Consider the following 18,810-nt stretch of genomic DNA (forward strand, 5'->3'; position numbering starts at 1 on the left):
ATCAAACATCGTGATATTCGTCATAAAACATTTATAGTTACTATCTAAACCATTACTATCTAAACTCACTGCTTTACTCGACAAAAACCAAGTGTCGTCTCTTTAACGCCTGCATCCTAACAGTGTTGCTGTACGGATGTGAGTCGTGGCACCTCACCAAAGCTCAAAGCAAGAAACTAGCAAGTTTTGAAAATAGATGCCTGAGGCGAATACTGGGTATAAAGTGGTATGACTTCGTCAGGAATGACGATGTGAGGAGAAGAACTCAACAGCCCCTCATACTGGAAGTCCTGAAGAGAAGAAGGTGGACATGGTTGGGACATGTCCTTAGAATGCCACCTGAGGGCATCAACCCCTCATGTCTCTTCTTCCAACCCCGAGGATTCCGGCGTCCCGGAAGGCCGCTGACGACCATTCACCGACTATACTCAGCGGAACTTCGAGACGCCGGACTGACCTGGGAGGAAGCCAAGGAGATGGCGCGTGACAGAGTGACTTGGAGACGACTCGTGTTGGCCATATGCTCCACCTAGGGAGCGAACATGGAAAAAGAAGAAGAAGATCTAAACCATTAACATGTCAATTTATTTGTCAAATCTCAAGATTTTTTCTCATCTTGCCCCCTCTTGAAATAAAAATTTATTTTAAAGAAATACTTTTGAGTAAAAAATACCTTTTAAACAATAAACGTAAAATGTGCCCTCGGCACAGGAAAATTTAGAAAAGATAAATACATTGTAAATTTAAAATTTGTAATGCGTGATGAAATAAATAATTTTAAACGTTTCAAAGTAACTTCAAGACTTCCAATGTTTTTTTTTTAATAAATACCTTCGTCAGCATCTGGAAACCATGTACAGACAAATGACATTATTTATGCCGCCATACTTTATGGAGTAAATTTGACAAATTTTTGTCCAGGTGACTTATGTGATCATGGGTATGACTGGCCTGCCAAAAGTTATATGTGGGGACAACCTAATAAAAAGAACAATTTTTTTTTTAAATCTTGTAAACGGATGCTTACACTCTAAGTAGGTAGTTTTATTATTTTCTTGATATAAATAATTATTGGCTATGTATAATTCAAACTATTTCTTCGAGTTTGAGCTTTGTCTATGATTTAAATGTCGGAAAAGTTATGTCAGGTCGGGTTGCGTACTGTTTGTCAACATCAATAATTATAGTGTAATCTTTAATATAGTACATTGTTCATTATCGAAATATTAAAACGCTAGTTAATTTTACCCAGGAGTGTCTAAATAATCACAATGGAACCCGAAATCGCTAAAAAAGTCAAAGTCGAAGGTACGTTCAAATGTTCCGATTTTTATTATAATCTTGTTTTTTACCGCTATTTACACAATTTAGTTTAGCATTTTACACTATATGTACTTTAATATTGTTTTGTTACATTATTCAAACTATCACATACAGAATTTCTTGTTGAAAAATCTTTTATGACATTTTTTTTGGCGGCAACTTTTTTATCGCGGTTGTCAGGAGAGGTTGTTGGAAACAAACATTCCGGTCTCCCAAAGAATCATAACCTAAATGTCAAATGAAAACTCGTTAACTATTAGAAATTCTCTTTATACATAAGTGAATTGTATGAAAGTACTTGGTTTAAAAATATATCCACTTTATATTTTCTTTCACTGCTAGAGTTCTGTCGTAAAAATGTGTATTTGTTGAAGTTCTTCGCTTTTTTAAAGATTTAAAAAATCAATCAAATCGACATCGCATCGATTTGATGCAGTGCCTTCTACACCATTCGTGCGGTGAAGTGTAAGTAGTTGTAATATTGATTTAATTATGTTTTTTAAATATTCAAATCTTTATACAGAAGTACTAGATTCAACCATTTTGGTGGTTTCTAAAGGGATTGTCATCAAGATTTATTATTGATATCTTTATTATTGATCATTATTAAGATTTATTATTGATGAGACAAAATACTTTGTGGGAGGAAATATGGGAACTTTGGACTTTTACTGTCACATTCTGTCATTGGCTGATTTAAAGTGATCACTTTGAGTGTTTACATTGCGAGACCGCGTAAGAAATACCGATAATACCGAAATACGAGAAATACGATTAAGATAACACTGCGTTTATATGATGCACCATCGGGTGCACATGAGGATTGAAGAAGAAGAGAAGATAACAGTATATCTTTTTTCTGCACGTAACTAAGGAACGACTGATGGACCTAATGGTGCATAGGGCACTGCATGTGATAGGCCTTCTACTTCAGGTATCAGTCCAGGGTCATATAATATTAAATACATATTATACTGAAAAATCAGTAATATTTATTTTGACCCTCTTAGGAATCGAACCCGGGACCTCCAGCATGGTAGCCTAGCTTGCTGACCATAACACTATGGAGGCGGAACATCATGAAATTTACAGTGTCTTATTTTAATTGCTACTAAACACATGTGGATGTCTTGAGAATGCATATGGCGTACGATCCATTTCTTCTCTATCTTTTGGCATTGTCTATAGCAGTGGTCATCAACTTTTTTTGAGAAAAGAACCTGTTTTTTTTTAAATACCTCAGAACATGAATTTATATTGATTCCTGGTACCAGAACTCAATATAACCCGGAGGCGGAATCATAAATATTAGAGTGTTAATTAAATTCGGACTGATACAGAGATAGCTATTATGTTATTTATTGTAACTGCAGACAGTTGGTAGAATTCCATATTGAATTGTTGGGTAATATATCCAAAATAAAACAATTTTTTTGTTGGATTGAATTCTACATTTATTTATGTATATCTTAATACGTGACGCGTTTCTTCTTCTTATGTGTTTGATAATGTCCTAAGAAGACGAAACGCGTCACGTATTAAGATATGCATAAATAAATGTAGAATTCAATCCAACAAAAACCTTGTTTTATTTTGGATATATTACCTAACAATTCAGCTATTATGTTTTTCTTCATCAGATCACTTGGAGGTGACGGGGGTGTCACGCAGCGGTCGGGTTCGCAAGAAGAGCTCCAAGCTGATGGATTTTGAGTCCCCCGATGACTTGGAGGTCAGTCGGCCCAAGCGTCCGGCTCCCGCGCCTGCTAGAGCGCCTCCCGCAATGGAGATACCTCCAGCAGCTGTCAAAGATGATGCCAGCGAGAGCGAGTCCGACTACTTTGACCCTACTCTGGATAATCACGACAGGTGAGTCTCCTATCTGTTTAAAATACGATTTCTATGGACTTGAATCATGAATTGGATATCGATGGGTAAAGTTACATTTACCGTATTTGTCCGCCTCTGTAGTGTAATGGTCAGCATCAGCCACCGTGCTGGAGGTCCCGGGTTCGATTCCCAGGGGGGTCAAATAAATATAAGTGATTTCTTCACTGTAATATTTATTCAATAGGATAAAATAACAAATATTTAATTTTTTCCACACGAAACCGGGTTGCTGGTAAAACAAAATGAATGTGGAAAAAATACATGGTTGTTATTTTTTTCTTTAAAATGCAGTTCCACTAAGAAATGTCATTACAAAACTTAAATCTAATATTTATTCAACATTACCCTGGACTAGCTCCTGAAGCAGAGGGCTGATCACCTTTCCTTCATGTGTTAACGCTCAAGATAACACTTCGTTTATATGATGCAGTGCTCTATGCACCATCAGGTGCGGATGAGGATTTCAATTAAAAAATGAATATGGTTTACAATATGGAATACAGAAATGGTTTCTTTGAAAACAAAAAAAAGGTGTTCCGGACGGCGCAAAACCATGAAGCCTTTGCCATTTTTTTTTTAGGTCAAGGGATCTTGCATCCCTTATGTCACTGCGACCGTATTAGGTCTATTGTGACCTCCCTCTGTATCACAGCTCACTCCCAAGACTTACGTGTGTCATGTAACTCACAACCTGTTTTGGTGATAGGGGCTTCACCTTCTCGGAGTCCAGTAGTGGTCCTCCAAGGATGTGACTTCGTTTGCGAGCGAGTGCCTCACAATTGTAGAGAATGTGGATTGGCGTTTCGTTATCCTCCATACAAAATCTGCATACCGAGGAGTCAAGAAGTCCAATTTTCGTCATGTGTTTCCTCAGTCTGCAGTGTCCTGTCAAGGTCTTGGTTAGGATCCTTATTTGCTTTTGAGCCTTTGCCATAGTGCAAACGTTGGGGGAACCTAACAAAGCACATGAAGAAGAAGAAAAACTACTACTACTACTACTACTACCATCACGCCGTTTCCCCGCAGGGGTAGGCAGAGAGGATGGAACGCCACACTCTTCTGTCCTGACATACACTCCTAGCCTCCTTCACATCCATACATCTAGTCATACATGCCCTCCGATTACGCAGACTTTTGACACCGCCAGATTTTAGGTTCTGATTAATCTGATCGTGCCAAGTCTTTTTCGGTCGTCCACGTTCTGTTTTCCCTCTCACATTCGCCACATATATAGAAGAAAAACATTAAAAAATATCTGGCTTTTCAGCATGGATTCCTTGGACTCGGATGAAATGGGTACGGATGAAGATGCACCGGTTCCTCGCGATGCTCCGAGGCCGTCGCACTCTCTGTACATGATGGAGCAGTCCCACAAGCGGAAACTGCTGGTGAAGGACGGAAAGGTGGTCGGTAGAACCAAGGCGCAACGCAAGGACAAAGGTAAGAAAAATGTGACTATTTTTACTTTTTTTTGCCCGCCTCCATAGCGTAATGATCAGCGCGCTCGGCTACCATTCTGGAGCTCCCGGGTTCGACTTGCAAAGGGGAGTCTAAATATAAATCAGTTTTTCACAATAATATTTATTCAATATTACCCTGGACTGGTACCTGACGCGGAGGGCTGATCACCTTCCCTTCGTGTGTTAACGATCAAGATAGCACTGCGTTTATGTGATGCAGTGCCCTTCGCACCATTGGGGTGCGGATAAGGGTTCGAATGGAATTTTTACATACTTTCTTTACAATATTGTCGTTGTAGATGTGGCTATTCAAACATGGAATTTCACACAGCAAAATTCTGTCGAAACTAGCTGTTTTTGCAGAGCCCTGAAGGATGTTGGATAAAGTAAGTGACTCCTGAAGTCAGTAATTAACCGAGATGTTGTAAAAGAGTGGCAAGATGGAAGATGTGTGTTGCCTGGCTATCAAATTATAAACCAGAAGAGTTGAAGGCATCCTTCTAAACATGTTTTTTTTGTTTACATAATGTAAGGGAATCTAACTCATTCATCTATACTGTTTGTTTTCTCCTTTCAGCACGCTTGACACAATTTAATTACTTACTTTATCTGAAAAAGGGATACTTCAGACCAAAAAAATCAAAAGATTCTTTCAATATTTATTTTTAAACTGTTAGAGCGCTTGTGCACTACATGGAATTTCACCGTCCGGCAGTCTGTTTTTTTTTTTTTAAATAAAATAAAAGCGACTACGACAGTTTAGCGTGATCGAATTTATGCTTACCGTGATCACGCACCGATCGAGCGTACCAATCTGAAGAAAGAAAGACAAAAGTACAAGCCAATCCAAGCCAATCATCCGTTTTATCATGCTAACTGAAGCCGGACGGTAAAATTCCCTGTAGTGCACAAACGCCCTTAGGGTATATCTAGCTGAGTTTCTGTGTTTGAAATTACTTGATTGCTGTTTTTAATATCAGACTCCTTGGTCTACAAAAATAGTATGATATTGATATATTTATGTACATTTATAATAAGAATATAAAATCATTGTATGACAGAATTATAAACGAAGATATTAGAAAGAAATGTAAGGCTGAACGAGGAATAATTGAAAAGATTAGGAAGAGTTCTTTGCGGTGGTATGGACATGTGGAGCGAATGAATAACGAGAGATTGACTAAGAAAAAATATTTGGCGAATGTGAGAGGGAAAACAGAATGAGGACGACCAAAAAAGACTTGGCACAATCAGATCAATCAGAACCTAAAATCTGGCAGTGTCAAAAGTCTGCGTAATCGAAGGGCATGTATGACTAGATGTATGGATGTGAAGGAGGCGAGGAGTGTATGTCAGGACAGAAGAGTGTGGCGTTCCATCCTCTCTGCCTACCCCTGCGGAGAAACGGCGTGATGGTAGTAGTAGTAGTAGTAGTATATAATAAGAACCAAATATTCTATTTTTTTTATAAAATAATAAATATTTTGGAATTTTTTTTTTAGGTAAAAGCAGAGTTACAGCATACATGCTGTGGGCAAAGGGAGTCAGGAGTGACTTGCTGAAGAAGCATCCTGAAATGGACTTTTCAGCCATATCCAAGAGGCTCGGAGAGATGTGGGCCAACGTGAGTACACGACTTTCATCTGATGTTAAAACAAACGTTGGAATCAATTGTTTTCCAGGCATTGCAAAATTACACATGCTAAATATGGCAGCTTAGCACGGAGTACAGTAAAAAACTTGTTCTAATTAGAGCTATTGGTTATTTCAGCGTTTTAGTGCTGAAATTTTTTACCCATACTTTGAAGAAAAAAAATAAATAATATTACGATGTGGATAAGGGTTTGTGTATGAGGGAAAATGCTGAACAGTAAATCAGAGTAAAAATTCACAATTAAGAGTAATTTATAAATGAAAACACTTGTTTTTTACTATTAAGTTGACTTTATTTGAACAACTAACTAGTTTCGGAAGCTACAGATGCTTCCGTCTGTGAAAATTGCTTCAGTATGGGTAAAAATTCTGCATAATCAGAGGGCATGTACTACTAGATGTATGGATCTGAAGGAAGCGAGGAGTGTATGTCAGGACAGAAGAGTGTGGCATTCCATCCTCTCTGCCTACCTCTGCGGAGAAATGGGGTGATGGTAGCAATAGTATTACCATGTCATTAGGCACCAACTGTCTTTTAGTAATGAGAACTTTTGCTCGGTAGTTAAAATTTTCTTTTGTTATTTCTTAGGTTACCTACTTGGAGAGGTATGTGTGGAAGCGCAAAGCTAAGCGGTTAGCCTCCAAGCAAGCTAGCCAACCTTCACCAAACAAAACCACAAACAGTAAGTTCTGCAAGTTTTGAAAATATTTTTAAAATGTATATTTTCCATATTATCGAATGCTTTTAACCTCTCCAGGAGTACAATAGTTGATGTCGGACTTTCTCTGGGGAGTGAGTTCTTTTAACATAAAAAATCAACAAAATATATGTATAATGGAGATAGAAATTATGTAATAATAATAATAAATTATAAAAAAAAACGCCTCTAGGTTTCATTTTAAGAAAAAATTACAAACAAATATCCACAGATGTCATTGCTATGCAAGCTACATTATACCAACAGACAGATGTTCTTCGACGTTCATTAATGTCATTACACCTTTGAGGAAATTTTTCACTGACGTTCATTTACGTCCATACTCCCGGAAAGGTTAACCGGATCCACGCGGCTCGCATAACCGTATGTGTTTTCACAAAACATTCCCTGTACGCGGCTGACATAACTGTATGTGTTTTTACTTCACTCCAAGTTTGGAACCTCAGTTCAACTTGGAGGGATTTTTTCATGTTGTGGAACTTTGGATAAAATAATACGTCAATCCTTGGCCTTATGACATCTGTTGAAATATCTGACTAATAATTTGTAACATCACAAGGATAAATAAAAGAACAGATCCCTGATTTTTCTTGCGGTCGGTAATTAGTCCGCGCCATAATCATGCCCTATATCTGTCTCACTCTCGACGCTACGCATCGCCAGCGGGTAAGAGTGACACACGATGCGTGCTTTGATTTATTTATGTTACGATCTTATTTGTTTATATTACGATATATTTCAAGAATAATGTGACACAAGTGTATTATAGAGTACCAAAAAGGCACAATGAATCCCATTGAACGTTTTTGTTTAGGAAAATAAATGGTTTCTTAACTAAATACATGATAAAAGTAATCATTTTAAAAACGGCGAAATACCGCCGCGCACGGGCGTCTCTCAGGAACAAAGTTGACGCGGTTAAAAGGTTAATGAAAACATTGTTGTAGGACTAAATTATTGTATTATTTTTAGAATTATGGCAAATTTTAAGTGACCATTCTTCATATTATTTTTTGACATCTCAACATTAATGAAGAAGAATATGGAAGTCTGGGCATTTACAGGGCTTACGACTGTCATATGCTGGTTTAAGTGATCACTTTACATACGTGTAATATTCACCTATTCTATCCATGATTGACAACCACACTACTCAAATTCTTTGAACTTCTATGTATATTGTTTAAATTCGAAATTTACTGCTTGAATTCACTAGACGATTTGTGAACAAGTGTTTGGACACACTCAAAATGTTTTATTTACTTTACATTGTATTTGGTATAAGTCATTTGGTTTTGTCCGATTCTTGAGTAAATGCTGTGTTTAATATTGTTTTCTCTCTAACCCTTATCCGCACCCCAATAGTGCATAGGGCACTACATCATATATAAACGCAGTGTAATCTTGATCGTAAACACATGAAGGAAAGGTGATCAGCCCTCCGCTTCAGGTACCAGTCCAGGGTAATGTTTCATCCACCTTCGTAGTGTAATGGTCAGCACGCTCCTGGAGGTCCCGGGTTCGATTCCCAGGGGGGTCAAATAAATATTAGTGATTTTTTCACTTTAATACTTATTCAACATATTATTTTACTTTATTTAAAATTGTGTGTGTATTTGTGATAGCGGAATTGAATTTTGAATTGAATTTTTGCAGCACCCGGCGCAGCCAAGCAGGTCCAAGAGCGCACGTCGAATGTGAACAACCAGAACTCTAGTCCAGCCATTCAGCACACTCCTAACACGAAGAATAGGCCATCTTCACACAGCAAACCGGCTCCACACTCCAATAACTCTGTACGTATATACAATATAGACTATATTTTGATCACAGGTTTTATACCACATAAACAATATTGACTATGTTTTGGTCACAGGTTTTTTACCTCATAAACAATATTGACTGTTATAGCTACAGGAGCTATACCTAAACAACATAGACAATATTAACCCGACGGCCGCGGGCGACTCACGGGTGAGTCGCCCTATGCTTGCCTCGTACGCGGGCGACTCATATAGGAGCCGCGAAGTTTCTCCCGCGATATTTGAATGAAAATATACTGGCCGGTGGTGAAACTTATACTCTAAAAAAACTTGAATCATTACACTACTGACATCTTTTGACATCACTCTAAAATAAGGTTCCCAGCCAACCAGACGACACTTTAAAGACAAACCCTAATTCTGATTAAATCAACAACAGATTTAAATGTTCCCGCGCCGTAGCGAGCGTGTGACATAAGCGCGTATTTGGTTCAGATAAGCGGTGGCCTGCACCGACTTGAAACATAAGTACTCTTTATTTTGCGAATGTGAAAAACTATCATTAATCTTATTAAGTTGATTTAATTTATTAAGGACATGAAGCATTATTTAATATGCAAACAATAATCATGTGGTGGGTGTTTTTAGTACAAAATGCATAGTGAGATATTTTAATATCTGTAGAAAGTGAATCGAACTTTATTGTGTTTTAAACTTTTTTCGTTTTATTCATTAAAAAATTTCGTGAAGTGATTTATGTAGTGTCAAGAAAAAGTATAGTAACAATTACGTGATTTAAAAAAAAGTGATTTTTAAGTACATATATTTTAGTTTACTTCTTAAATTTAAAATGTCAGGTCCTGGTCTTAGCGGTGATGAAATTTTGAAAAATCTGGAGTCAATAGACTCGGATTTTGAAATGAGCGGAAGCGACAGTAATAGTGAAGCTGCCGAATGTATTTATGTTTCCGATACGGAGATAAAAGTCGAAGAAGGGGATGAAGTTTCGTGCGATGCAGGCCCTTTTGTACCAATAGTACATGAATTCGATCATTTCACTTCAGGTATTAATCCTGATACAATATTAACCGAAGATTCTACAGAGCGGGACTTTTCGAAGATTTTTTTAAAGGATGAAATAATTTTTATATATACAAGATGAGCACTCTCGATTTTACGGAATAGGCAAGAATACATAAATAGGTGGACACCACAATTTTGGAAATATATGTTTTCATTGAAATTGCTTTCGCGATCACGAGAAATAAACATCTGACGATAGAAGAGCAATCGTTGCGTTATTTATGTCTTTTTAAGTTTAGTGTGTATTATTCTAAGACCTTTTCAAGTGTTAACTATAAAAACTACAACGGCTCACGGCGACTCTGGTGCGGTACCCGCGCACGGCTCTAACGTGCGGTATATATGTGTGATGCGTATATGCATGCATCTACTTATGTAGTGTCTATATGGCGCCGCCGGCCTTGTATGGGAAACGATCTTCGATGATTTATCAAGATTTAGTGACGTTTTAGGAGTTTATTTACATTTAGAAACGTACTTCATAATGTTGGTGATGATTTCTTTAACACTGGTTGTTGAAATATTTACGTTATTATTGTTTAAAGTCGTAATTTAGATTACGCAAATGGAGTGCCGCGTGTGACGGGAGGATGGGTATATCTAAGACGCGTGTAAAAGGTTAACAATGTTTTGATGCCAGGTTTTATACTACATTAACAATATTGGCATTTTGGTCACAGGTATTATACCACATAAACAATATTGACTATGTTTTGGCTATATTTTTTTTTACCTCAAACAATATTCACTGTATTTTAGCCACAGATGTTAAAGCAAGCTTAAGCAAAGCCTTACAGGTCTCGTAATTTTATTTGAAATTTCATCTGATCTGATTTTTGACATTTTGAATTAACTATTTTTATCAAATTAAAATTACATATGCAACTACAGAGGGTCCAGAATTATGAAATATCTTTTAAAATGAAGTCAAAATTATATTGTTCAAATTGAAGAGCTTTTAACGCAATTACAAATTATTTGATTAATTTTATAAAAATTGTACACATTACATATGGGATGACGTGATATAATACATATACATCTTCTTCTCCATGAGCCCTCTGACCTCCACTGCTGGATATAGGCCTCTTCCCCTTCTTTCCATTTTCTCCTGTCGGTTGCTGCTTGCAGCCAGTTTTTACCCCGCACACCAACTATGTCGTCAGACCATCTTTTTTGAGGTCTTCCGACACCTCTTTTGTTCTCCCAAGGTCTCCATCGTAGAATTCTTGGGGTCCTGTCTTGCAATATGTCCTGCCCACTGCCATTTGAGTTTTGCCACGCGATCCATGATATCCTCTACTTTGGTTCTTTTCCTGGTATCTTCATTTTTTTTTTATTTTATCCCTCAGGCATGCATCAACCATGGATCTTTCCATGGATCTTTGTGTGCACTCGATCTTCTCTTCATTTCTCTGTCAGAGCCATAGTCTCTAGTGCATATCGCTCACTCCTTTCAAGAACGTCATAAATCAAAAAACTTGATTTTTCAGGAGAATGTTTTAAAAATATAATACAATATTTTAAAAATAAATATCAAGCCACTTATTGAACTTTTTATTCCATACGCTCCATATGCTCCACCTAGGGAGCGGATATGGTTTAATAATAACAGGTATGTTTGAGGTCAAACGAGCCTTTTGTTGGCATATTGAATATGAAAGTGGTTTGAAACTAGTGTGGTTTTTCAAAGGTTGTTTTCTTTTCTATGTTTACATTTTTAACAAGAGAAAGATTTTATGAGTGCTCATATCACTCACTCCTTTCAAGAATGTCATTAATCAAAAAACTTGATTTTTCAGGAGAACGTTTTTATAGTTTAAAAATATAATGCAATGTTTTAAAAATATACATCAAGCCACTTATTGAACTTTTTATTGTGCAACAGATCTTTTTAGATTTAACCTGAAGGTTTTTTTCCATTTGAAAAATATAGAGTATATTTAAAAAAAATATTTAATAATAATAAATATAATAATAAAACCTTTATCCGCACCCAATGGTGCATAGGGCACTGCGTCATATAAACGCAGTGTTATCTTGATCGTTTACACATGAAGGAAAGGTGATCAGTCCTCCGCTTCAGGTACCAGTCCAGGGTAATATTAAATAAATATTACAGTGAAAAAATCACTTATATTTATTTAACCCCCTTGGGAATCGAACCCGGAACCTCCAGAACGGTAGTCGAGCGTGCTAACCATTACGCTGCGGAGGCGGACAGATTTTAACTATACCTTTTCTTCAAAATGCAAAAATAACACTTTCTGTCCTGTAGCGGGTAAATATTAAGTTAAAAATATGCCTCTTTCGCTGGGATATAGTACATTTTCTGGGCATTCCGAAAACATGCACAACTGAAAATTGACGATTTTTTATTTATGATGTTCTTGAAAGGAGTGAGCGATATGTGTTCACTGGCAGTATGCAGGACTCGTTACATAAACATATAAGACAATATTACTTAACCTGTTGATCACTCGGTTCTTTCTTCTGTAGACTGGCGGCAGTGGAGGTGGTGGCAACTCCAACAGCGGAGGGGGCGGAGGCGTCTACCGAGTGGTGGGGGTCGGGCCTGCCGATATCGGGGCCCACCTTCGACTCCTGGGGGAGAGTCTCACCATCATAGGGGAGCGGCTAAAAGAACACGAGGTAAAAAAATCATACATGCCATCTTTTACTTTTTACAATATTTTTCACATGTAGATCTAGTATATTCTTTTAAATTGACTGTATGACTGAAAATAATTGGATATTTTAAAATACAGCCAATTTTATAGTTTTAAATGATTATCTACCTTTATTAACAAATGTTTTTATAAATATATAAATACTTTTTTTTTTGTTCAATTTAAAATGCAATCCACTATTTTTTCGTACAAAAACTGAATATTTTTTACATTTTCTGATAAATTTTATCAAGACTAAAATTACCAGTTTTATTTTGAAATTATCCATTTATTCAGTACCTACCTACGTAGATGTGTTGAATAAATTATTAGGCTACGCCAATTTAAAAAATATAGCTTGTTTGAATACATGCTTTATTTCAATGAAAAGATGCTCCAATTTATATGAAGAATTCTCTATTTAAATAGTTCTACTCTAATCTATGCATCTGCGTAGGTATTTATTTGTCTATGGTAAATTTTATTTTCAAATTGTCACTATTTTTTATCTATGGAGAAAAAATATATCTGATAATGTTGTCATCTTTTACAGTCTTTAAAGGTCAATATATTTTTGTTACAGGGTCAAATAGCAGTGTCCGGTTCAGTCTCGGTCCTTCTGGACACCCTTCTGTGTTCTCTGGCGCCCCTCGTATGTCTCACGGCGCACATACCCTCGATAGCGCCCCCGGTGTCCTTGCTGCAGGACACGCTGCACAACATCGCTTACATCATGCCGGGACTCTAGGAGAGTGCTGCCCAGAGCAAGCCAGAAAGACTGGATATCAAAATATATAACTTTATATTATGTTTTACATATTTATTAACAGTATATCAAGTATGTTCAGATCTTTATATGCGAATGCAGGATTGAAACCCCGGGATATGGATTTCAACATTTTAAAAAAAATATCTTTACAGAGAAATTTTTTTTATGAAACACATTGATGTCTGGACGTTTACAGGGCTAGTATTGTAGTATTAAGAAATTTAAGTGATCACTTTGTACACTATAATGTTAACCATTTGCTTCTCTTTCTTTTTCTTCTTCTTCTTCTTCTTTTATAGATCCTCAGGATCTGTCTTTGCCTCCGCCTATCGCTCTTGGGATGTTGACTGCCAGCTATCTCCACCTTTTTGGAGGTCTGCCTGGGGTTCTACGTCCTACAGGGTTTCCTTGAAAGGCGATACGTGGAAGTGTCATCTGACATTCTGTTAACATACTCATTCCAGTGTCTCAAATATATTCCGTCTTACAAAATTCATCTGAGGCAAAAGTTTAGTAAAATGTCAACAGATGGTGCTTTGTACTTGCACGTGAACTATTCCTTGTCTTTCATTTTCTAATCCTTATTGACACCCAATGATGCGTAGGGCACTATGCTTTAGCCACTAGTCTATGATGGTATTAAATAAATATGTATTAGGGTGATAAAATTACTTCTATTTGCTTTGACCCCTCTAAAATTTGAACACGAGCCTTCCAGCTTGGTAGCTAAACACGCTAACTACTACATATACTGTGGAGGCGGTTTCTTATGACATGGAACACATAAATGTTTAAAAATTTAACAGAATCGTGAATGTTGTAGTAGGGATTGACGGGAGCCATTTGGTCGTAACGTAACACGTTACGATGCGAGCATTCGTATAGTCAGTACAGGGAGCCGTGCGCTCCATCCTTAGTCGGAGCGCTTGCCGATACCGATGTAACGACGAAATGCTCCGGTCAGTCCCCGCCATTACAGTATTTTAAGTGATCCATTAAGCTAGCTAATGATATATTATGAGATTTTAATTTAAGGTTTACTTGGTAAATACCACTATTTCTTTAAATCTATTGTGACACGTGTTCTAACATTGGATTTTAAGAAATAGCGGTATTTACCGAGTAAAACTTAAAATGAAAATGGATAAATACTATCACAAAGTGACTTCTGAATCAATTAATGAAACATATTATGAGCTCTATAAATGCCCAGATTTCTATATTTACTTCTCAAAAAACCTTCATCTCGGTTACGATATGTATGAAATGTTATAGCTGTATTCAAATAGGATCTCTTTGATGTTGATGGTGTAAGGTTACATCTCTTATTGCTAGAAAATAAAAATAATTCACCTGTGGTGTGGTCTATTTACTAAATGTGTATTTTTTTTGTTTATCTAGGATGTTTTTAAACATCAGAATTTCCCTATGAATAGAAAAATACCTATATATTTAATGTAATATTTTAAATATAAAAATTAAATGTGTAAATGTTAACAGTTAATAGCTACTAGAAGTACAGATGTTCTCATTAATAGCCAAAAATACTAATTTTAATATGTACAAATATTTTGTAAATTAAAAGCATTGTCAACATTGGCATTGTAATATAACACTCTCCTTATCATTTATCGTTAACTTTGTGTAAAACCACTTAAAAATTGGTTTTACACAAAGTAAATGGTGATTGATAAGGAGAACGCTGTAATACAAATCACTACCATGTGTAAAAATACAGTTCACCTGTTGATGAGAACATCTGTAGTTTTGGAAACTTATCGTGTTTACGTTTATAAACTCGAAAGTGGTCTCACACAATGGTTTTTTATTTTTAAGACACACTCACATTTATTTGCAAAATATTTATATTTCTCAAATTTACTAATTTTGAAGTTATCATAATTATATGTTTAACTAGACTCAAAATATGTAAATGGGAATTTCCGGGCGCATTTAATTTTCCATTTAAATATGTAACTTATTTATATGGAAGAAGTTTCTCAGACTTTTTTCATACCGATCAATATTTATTTTTCTACTTATTCATTAGAAAGATTATTTAAAACGAAATAAACAATTTATTGAAATTTTTATCCAATTATTGACATATCTTTTTCAAATGAAGGGTGAATTAAGAGGTACCGAAGAGTTACCGGCAACACAAGTATGGGAATAATTGTACAATACATATGTCATTATATTTTTTTTTACTGATATGTATTTAGTACACATTTTATTATAAACTAATTTTAGTGAATTTCCCAAATTCAAAATTTTAAAAATATTTTTATAGTTATGTAGTTTTGAAAATTTCAGCATGTATTAGATCTCCTATTCCTTTGATTCGGAATGTAAATTATCCCATAACAATCTAATGAAGTTTTTTCTCGTTCAGACAAAAGTCAGTAAGTAACCAAGAAATTTTACATCATATACGGTTAATTCAAAATTTAATTGACTTAATTTCAAAGAAAATAACTGATTTTAAATTGGCGAATTCGAAAAAATAAAATTCACTTCTTTATACATATTATGTACTGATGCTCAGTGATGTTATCAAAATAATTAATTTTTTTGTGACAACAGTTGCTAATGGAATTAGATCTTGGAATGATTTTTTTCAAATAAAAAAAACATTTTTAAGTAATTTGTTTTTCTTATTTTACTGTTTTCTTTATTTTGTCATTTAAATTTTGGACAAAACAAGTTAATTTTTTTAATTATCCTATGTTTTGTATGAAAATTTTTTGGAGAGACCAGAATTTCAAAACAGTTTTCAAATTATCGCAAAATTAAAATAATTATAGATATTCGAATCAATGCTGTAACACCAAAAATTGTTACTCTTATAGATATAAATATAGTATAAATTTGAGTACACAGTGGATGTGATTTTTTAATGTTATTTATTTTGTTCTGCACATTTTCTTGCCATACTGAGAAAGATCGCCAAAGTAAATTTGTTAGTTAGTGACTTATGTCTGGATGGTGATAGAAAGTTGCATTCACATTTGATATTGAATATGAACCGCACTGGGGTACAAGATTGTTCAAGTATTACAATCTGTTCGGACAGTGTGCACAGCTCAAACACAGAAAACATCTGGATTGGAGAAGCTTCAGTTGTGCAGACTATTTTGTATTTGTTATCAAGTAGGTACTCACCTTTTTTTTTTAGTGTTGTCTTATATTGGGTTGTTATAAATGTATGTCAGAGTATTCAAATGAAATATTTTTGTATGTATTTTTAATAATAAAAATACTTTCATAATAAACATGTTTCAATTTTCCCTATGCTTTCAAAAAAATTATGCTTCCATATTGTAGTGGTTAGCACACTTGGCTACCATGCTGGAGATCCTGGATTTGGTTCTCAGAGGTTAAAAATAAACATGTGTTTTTTCACTCTAATATTTACTTCATGTTATCCTTGGGCTGGTGACGGAAGCGCATGACTGATCACATTGTTTTAATATAATTTATGATCAGATTGACATTGCATCAACTTGATGCAATGCCCTAGGCACCATTGGGTGCAGAAAAGGGTTAGAAGAAGAATAAACTCCACAGCCAGAGATGTTGTGACATTGTAATGAAATGGCGCTGCTGTAAAAATGTTTATAAAAAGGGAACTCTAGTAATTTCACAATGTAGGGGAGTTCATACTAACCCATTGCAACACAAAGCCGGCAAATCCCGGCCAAGGTCAATTTGTCACTGACTCACAAAGCCCGCGATTCGCCAGTTTGTCTTTGAAGTGATTTTTTTTACATTAAAACTGAATGACAATAACTTTCACAACTTTGAACTCAACACACTCTTCCAAAACTACCCGGGGATGAGCTATAATGATCTAGCTTACGAACAAACAAAAATGCTTTTGTGTTTTACCATTTTTATTTTGTGTGTAATTTAGTATTAATGTTATTGTAATAAAAGAATGTGTCAAAATTAAATAGTGTGTTGTATGCACAAATTATGTCACTTTATTAGTGTGTTAATGTTAAATATGGTAAAGATTTTTTTTTACATTTCGCTTCTGCTGTGAGAGCATACCTAAGCTGTAATATAACATCCACCTAAAAAAAATAAAAACATTTATATTTGGTATAATAAAATTTGATGGGGCCTCCGAAATTAATCAATCTGAAATTAAAAACCTTGACATTTCTTCATTTTACAATGAATAAGTTTTCTGAGATGTAGGTAGCATAAAATCTTGAACAGAAACTTTTTTTTCGTAATATGAATATTTTGACACAATTTAAAGAAGGAAATTTATGCAGGTTTCTTGATTTAGACAGAGAATTTTAAAATTATTTTTTCAAAATTTTTTTTCTTCATATCTTATGAATGTGGACGTATTTTTTTTTACTGACGATCATAAAATATTAATTGTCGAAAATCGATATTCATGAGAATACGCATATCGATTACGATAAGGACATCTCTAGATCGGAATTTTATCTGTAAATTTCACAACTGTCATTGTTTGATATCTGTCATTGTCGCAGAAAAAGTTATTTTTCTAAAGTAAATACGCATTGGCATGCGAATGTAGAGTTTGTGGTTCATTAAACAACATTTTTCAAACGCGACACCATGATCAAAATATTTGGAAAAGTGTTTAAGTTCCGGCCGCGGCAGATTTACGTTTACGAAGTAACTCAAATCCGACCGACTCCTCCTAGAGCGGTCAATTTCGAAGTATTTAGGCTTCAGAAAAGAAATTTTAGTGATGAAGTTTCTAGAGCGCAAACATCCAAACCGTATCCCGGCAAAGAGACTATATTCGACAAGATTATTTCGAAGGAAATCCAGGCTGACATAATATTTGAAGACAAGAAATGTTTGGTTTTTAATGACATATCGCCCCAGGCTCCTGTGCATTTTCTTGTCATTCCCAAGAAACGGCTCGAAACTTTAGACTCCTGCACCGAGAGCGACGCTGATGTAAGGAATTATTAAACTTATTATTTATTAGTCAAAATAAAGAACTAAATGATCATATCTATTTCAAAGTCAATATTTTATAGAAATAATGAGAATTAGAATTATATAGAAGATAAGAAATCCATGGTTAAATTTTGACATTCATAATGACATGTAATAATAATAAAATCATACATTAACACGTTATCCGGCAGTTTTTTCATCAACCCCAATTCTAATTACGTATACTTGGTCTTCGGCCCGGCCCTCAGTATACTAATCAGAATTAATTAAAAACCCAATTCCATTTTGTACAAGGTTTTTTTAGTGTCTCTCGCGCTCTACCAAAAGTAAAAAAATGGATCACTTATAAGCATCTCGCTCTCTATACCAACAGTATGTAAATGATGCTTTTAAGCTTTTCTCGCAAACAATGTGCCAATGTATTTACAGTGCTTAGAGATATGTATTGAGCCTTTGATTTTTTTAAAGTATAATTTAAATATCATGGGTATACTAGCAAAAAACGTTAACTGGAAAATATGAAAT

The 18,810-nt window shown here is 35.3% G+C and overlaps 1 protein-coding gene across 1 annotated transcript; it reads left to right on the plus strand.

Moving 5' to 3' along the window:
- The first annotated feature begins 1,118 nt into the window (after positions 1 to 1,118).
- LOC148303704 (HMG box-containing protein 4-like) lies at positions 1,119 to 14,706 on the plus strand. The gene is made up of 8 exons (XM_088269520.1): positions 1,119 to 1,308; positions 2,964 to 3,192; positions 4,481 to 4,653; positions 6,176 to 6,297; positions 6,916 to 7,009; positions 8,702 to 8,841; positions 12,391 to 12,543; positions 13,144 to 14,706. Exons 1-8 carry the CDS (start codon positions 1,272 to 1,274, stop codon positions 13,306 to 13,308), a joined length of 1,113 nt encoding a protein of 370 aa, XP_088125646.1. The 5' UTR covers positions 1,119 to 1,271; the 3' UTR covers positions 13,309 to 14,706.
- The last annotated feature ends 4,104 nt before the right edge of the window (positions 14,707 to 18,810 follow it).

Source organism: Brachycentrus maculatus, unplaced genomic scaffold, assembly GCF_059751285.1.
Source record: "Brachycentrus maculatus isolate JH-2025_06_01 unplaced genomic scaffold, ASM5975128v1 h1tg000354l, whole genome shotgun sequence".
Lineage (NCBI taxonomy): Eukaryota > Metazoa > Arthropoda > Insecta > Trichoptera > Brachycentridae > Brachycentrus > Brachycentrus maculatus.

Coding starts and splice junctions, on each gene's coding strand:
- LOC148303704 (XM_088269520.1), top strand. CDS start 1,272: ATGGAACCCGAAATCGCTAAAAAAGTCAAAGTCGAAG. Junction 1,309..2,963: donor TAAAAAAGTCAAAGTCGAAG/GTACGTTCAAAT, acceptor TTTCTTCATCAG/ATCACTTGGAGGTGACGGGG. Junction 8,842..12,390: donor CTCCACACTCCAATAACTCT/GTACGTATATAC, acceptor TTTCTTCTGTAG/ACTGGCGGCAGTGGAGGTGG.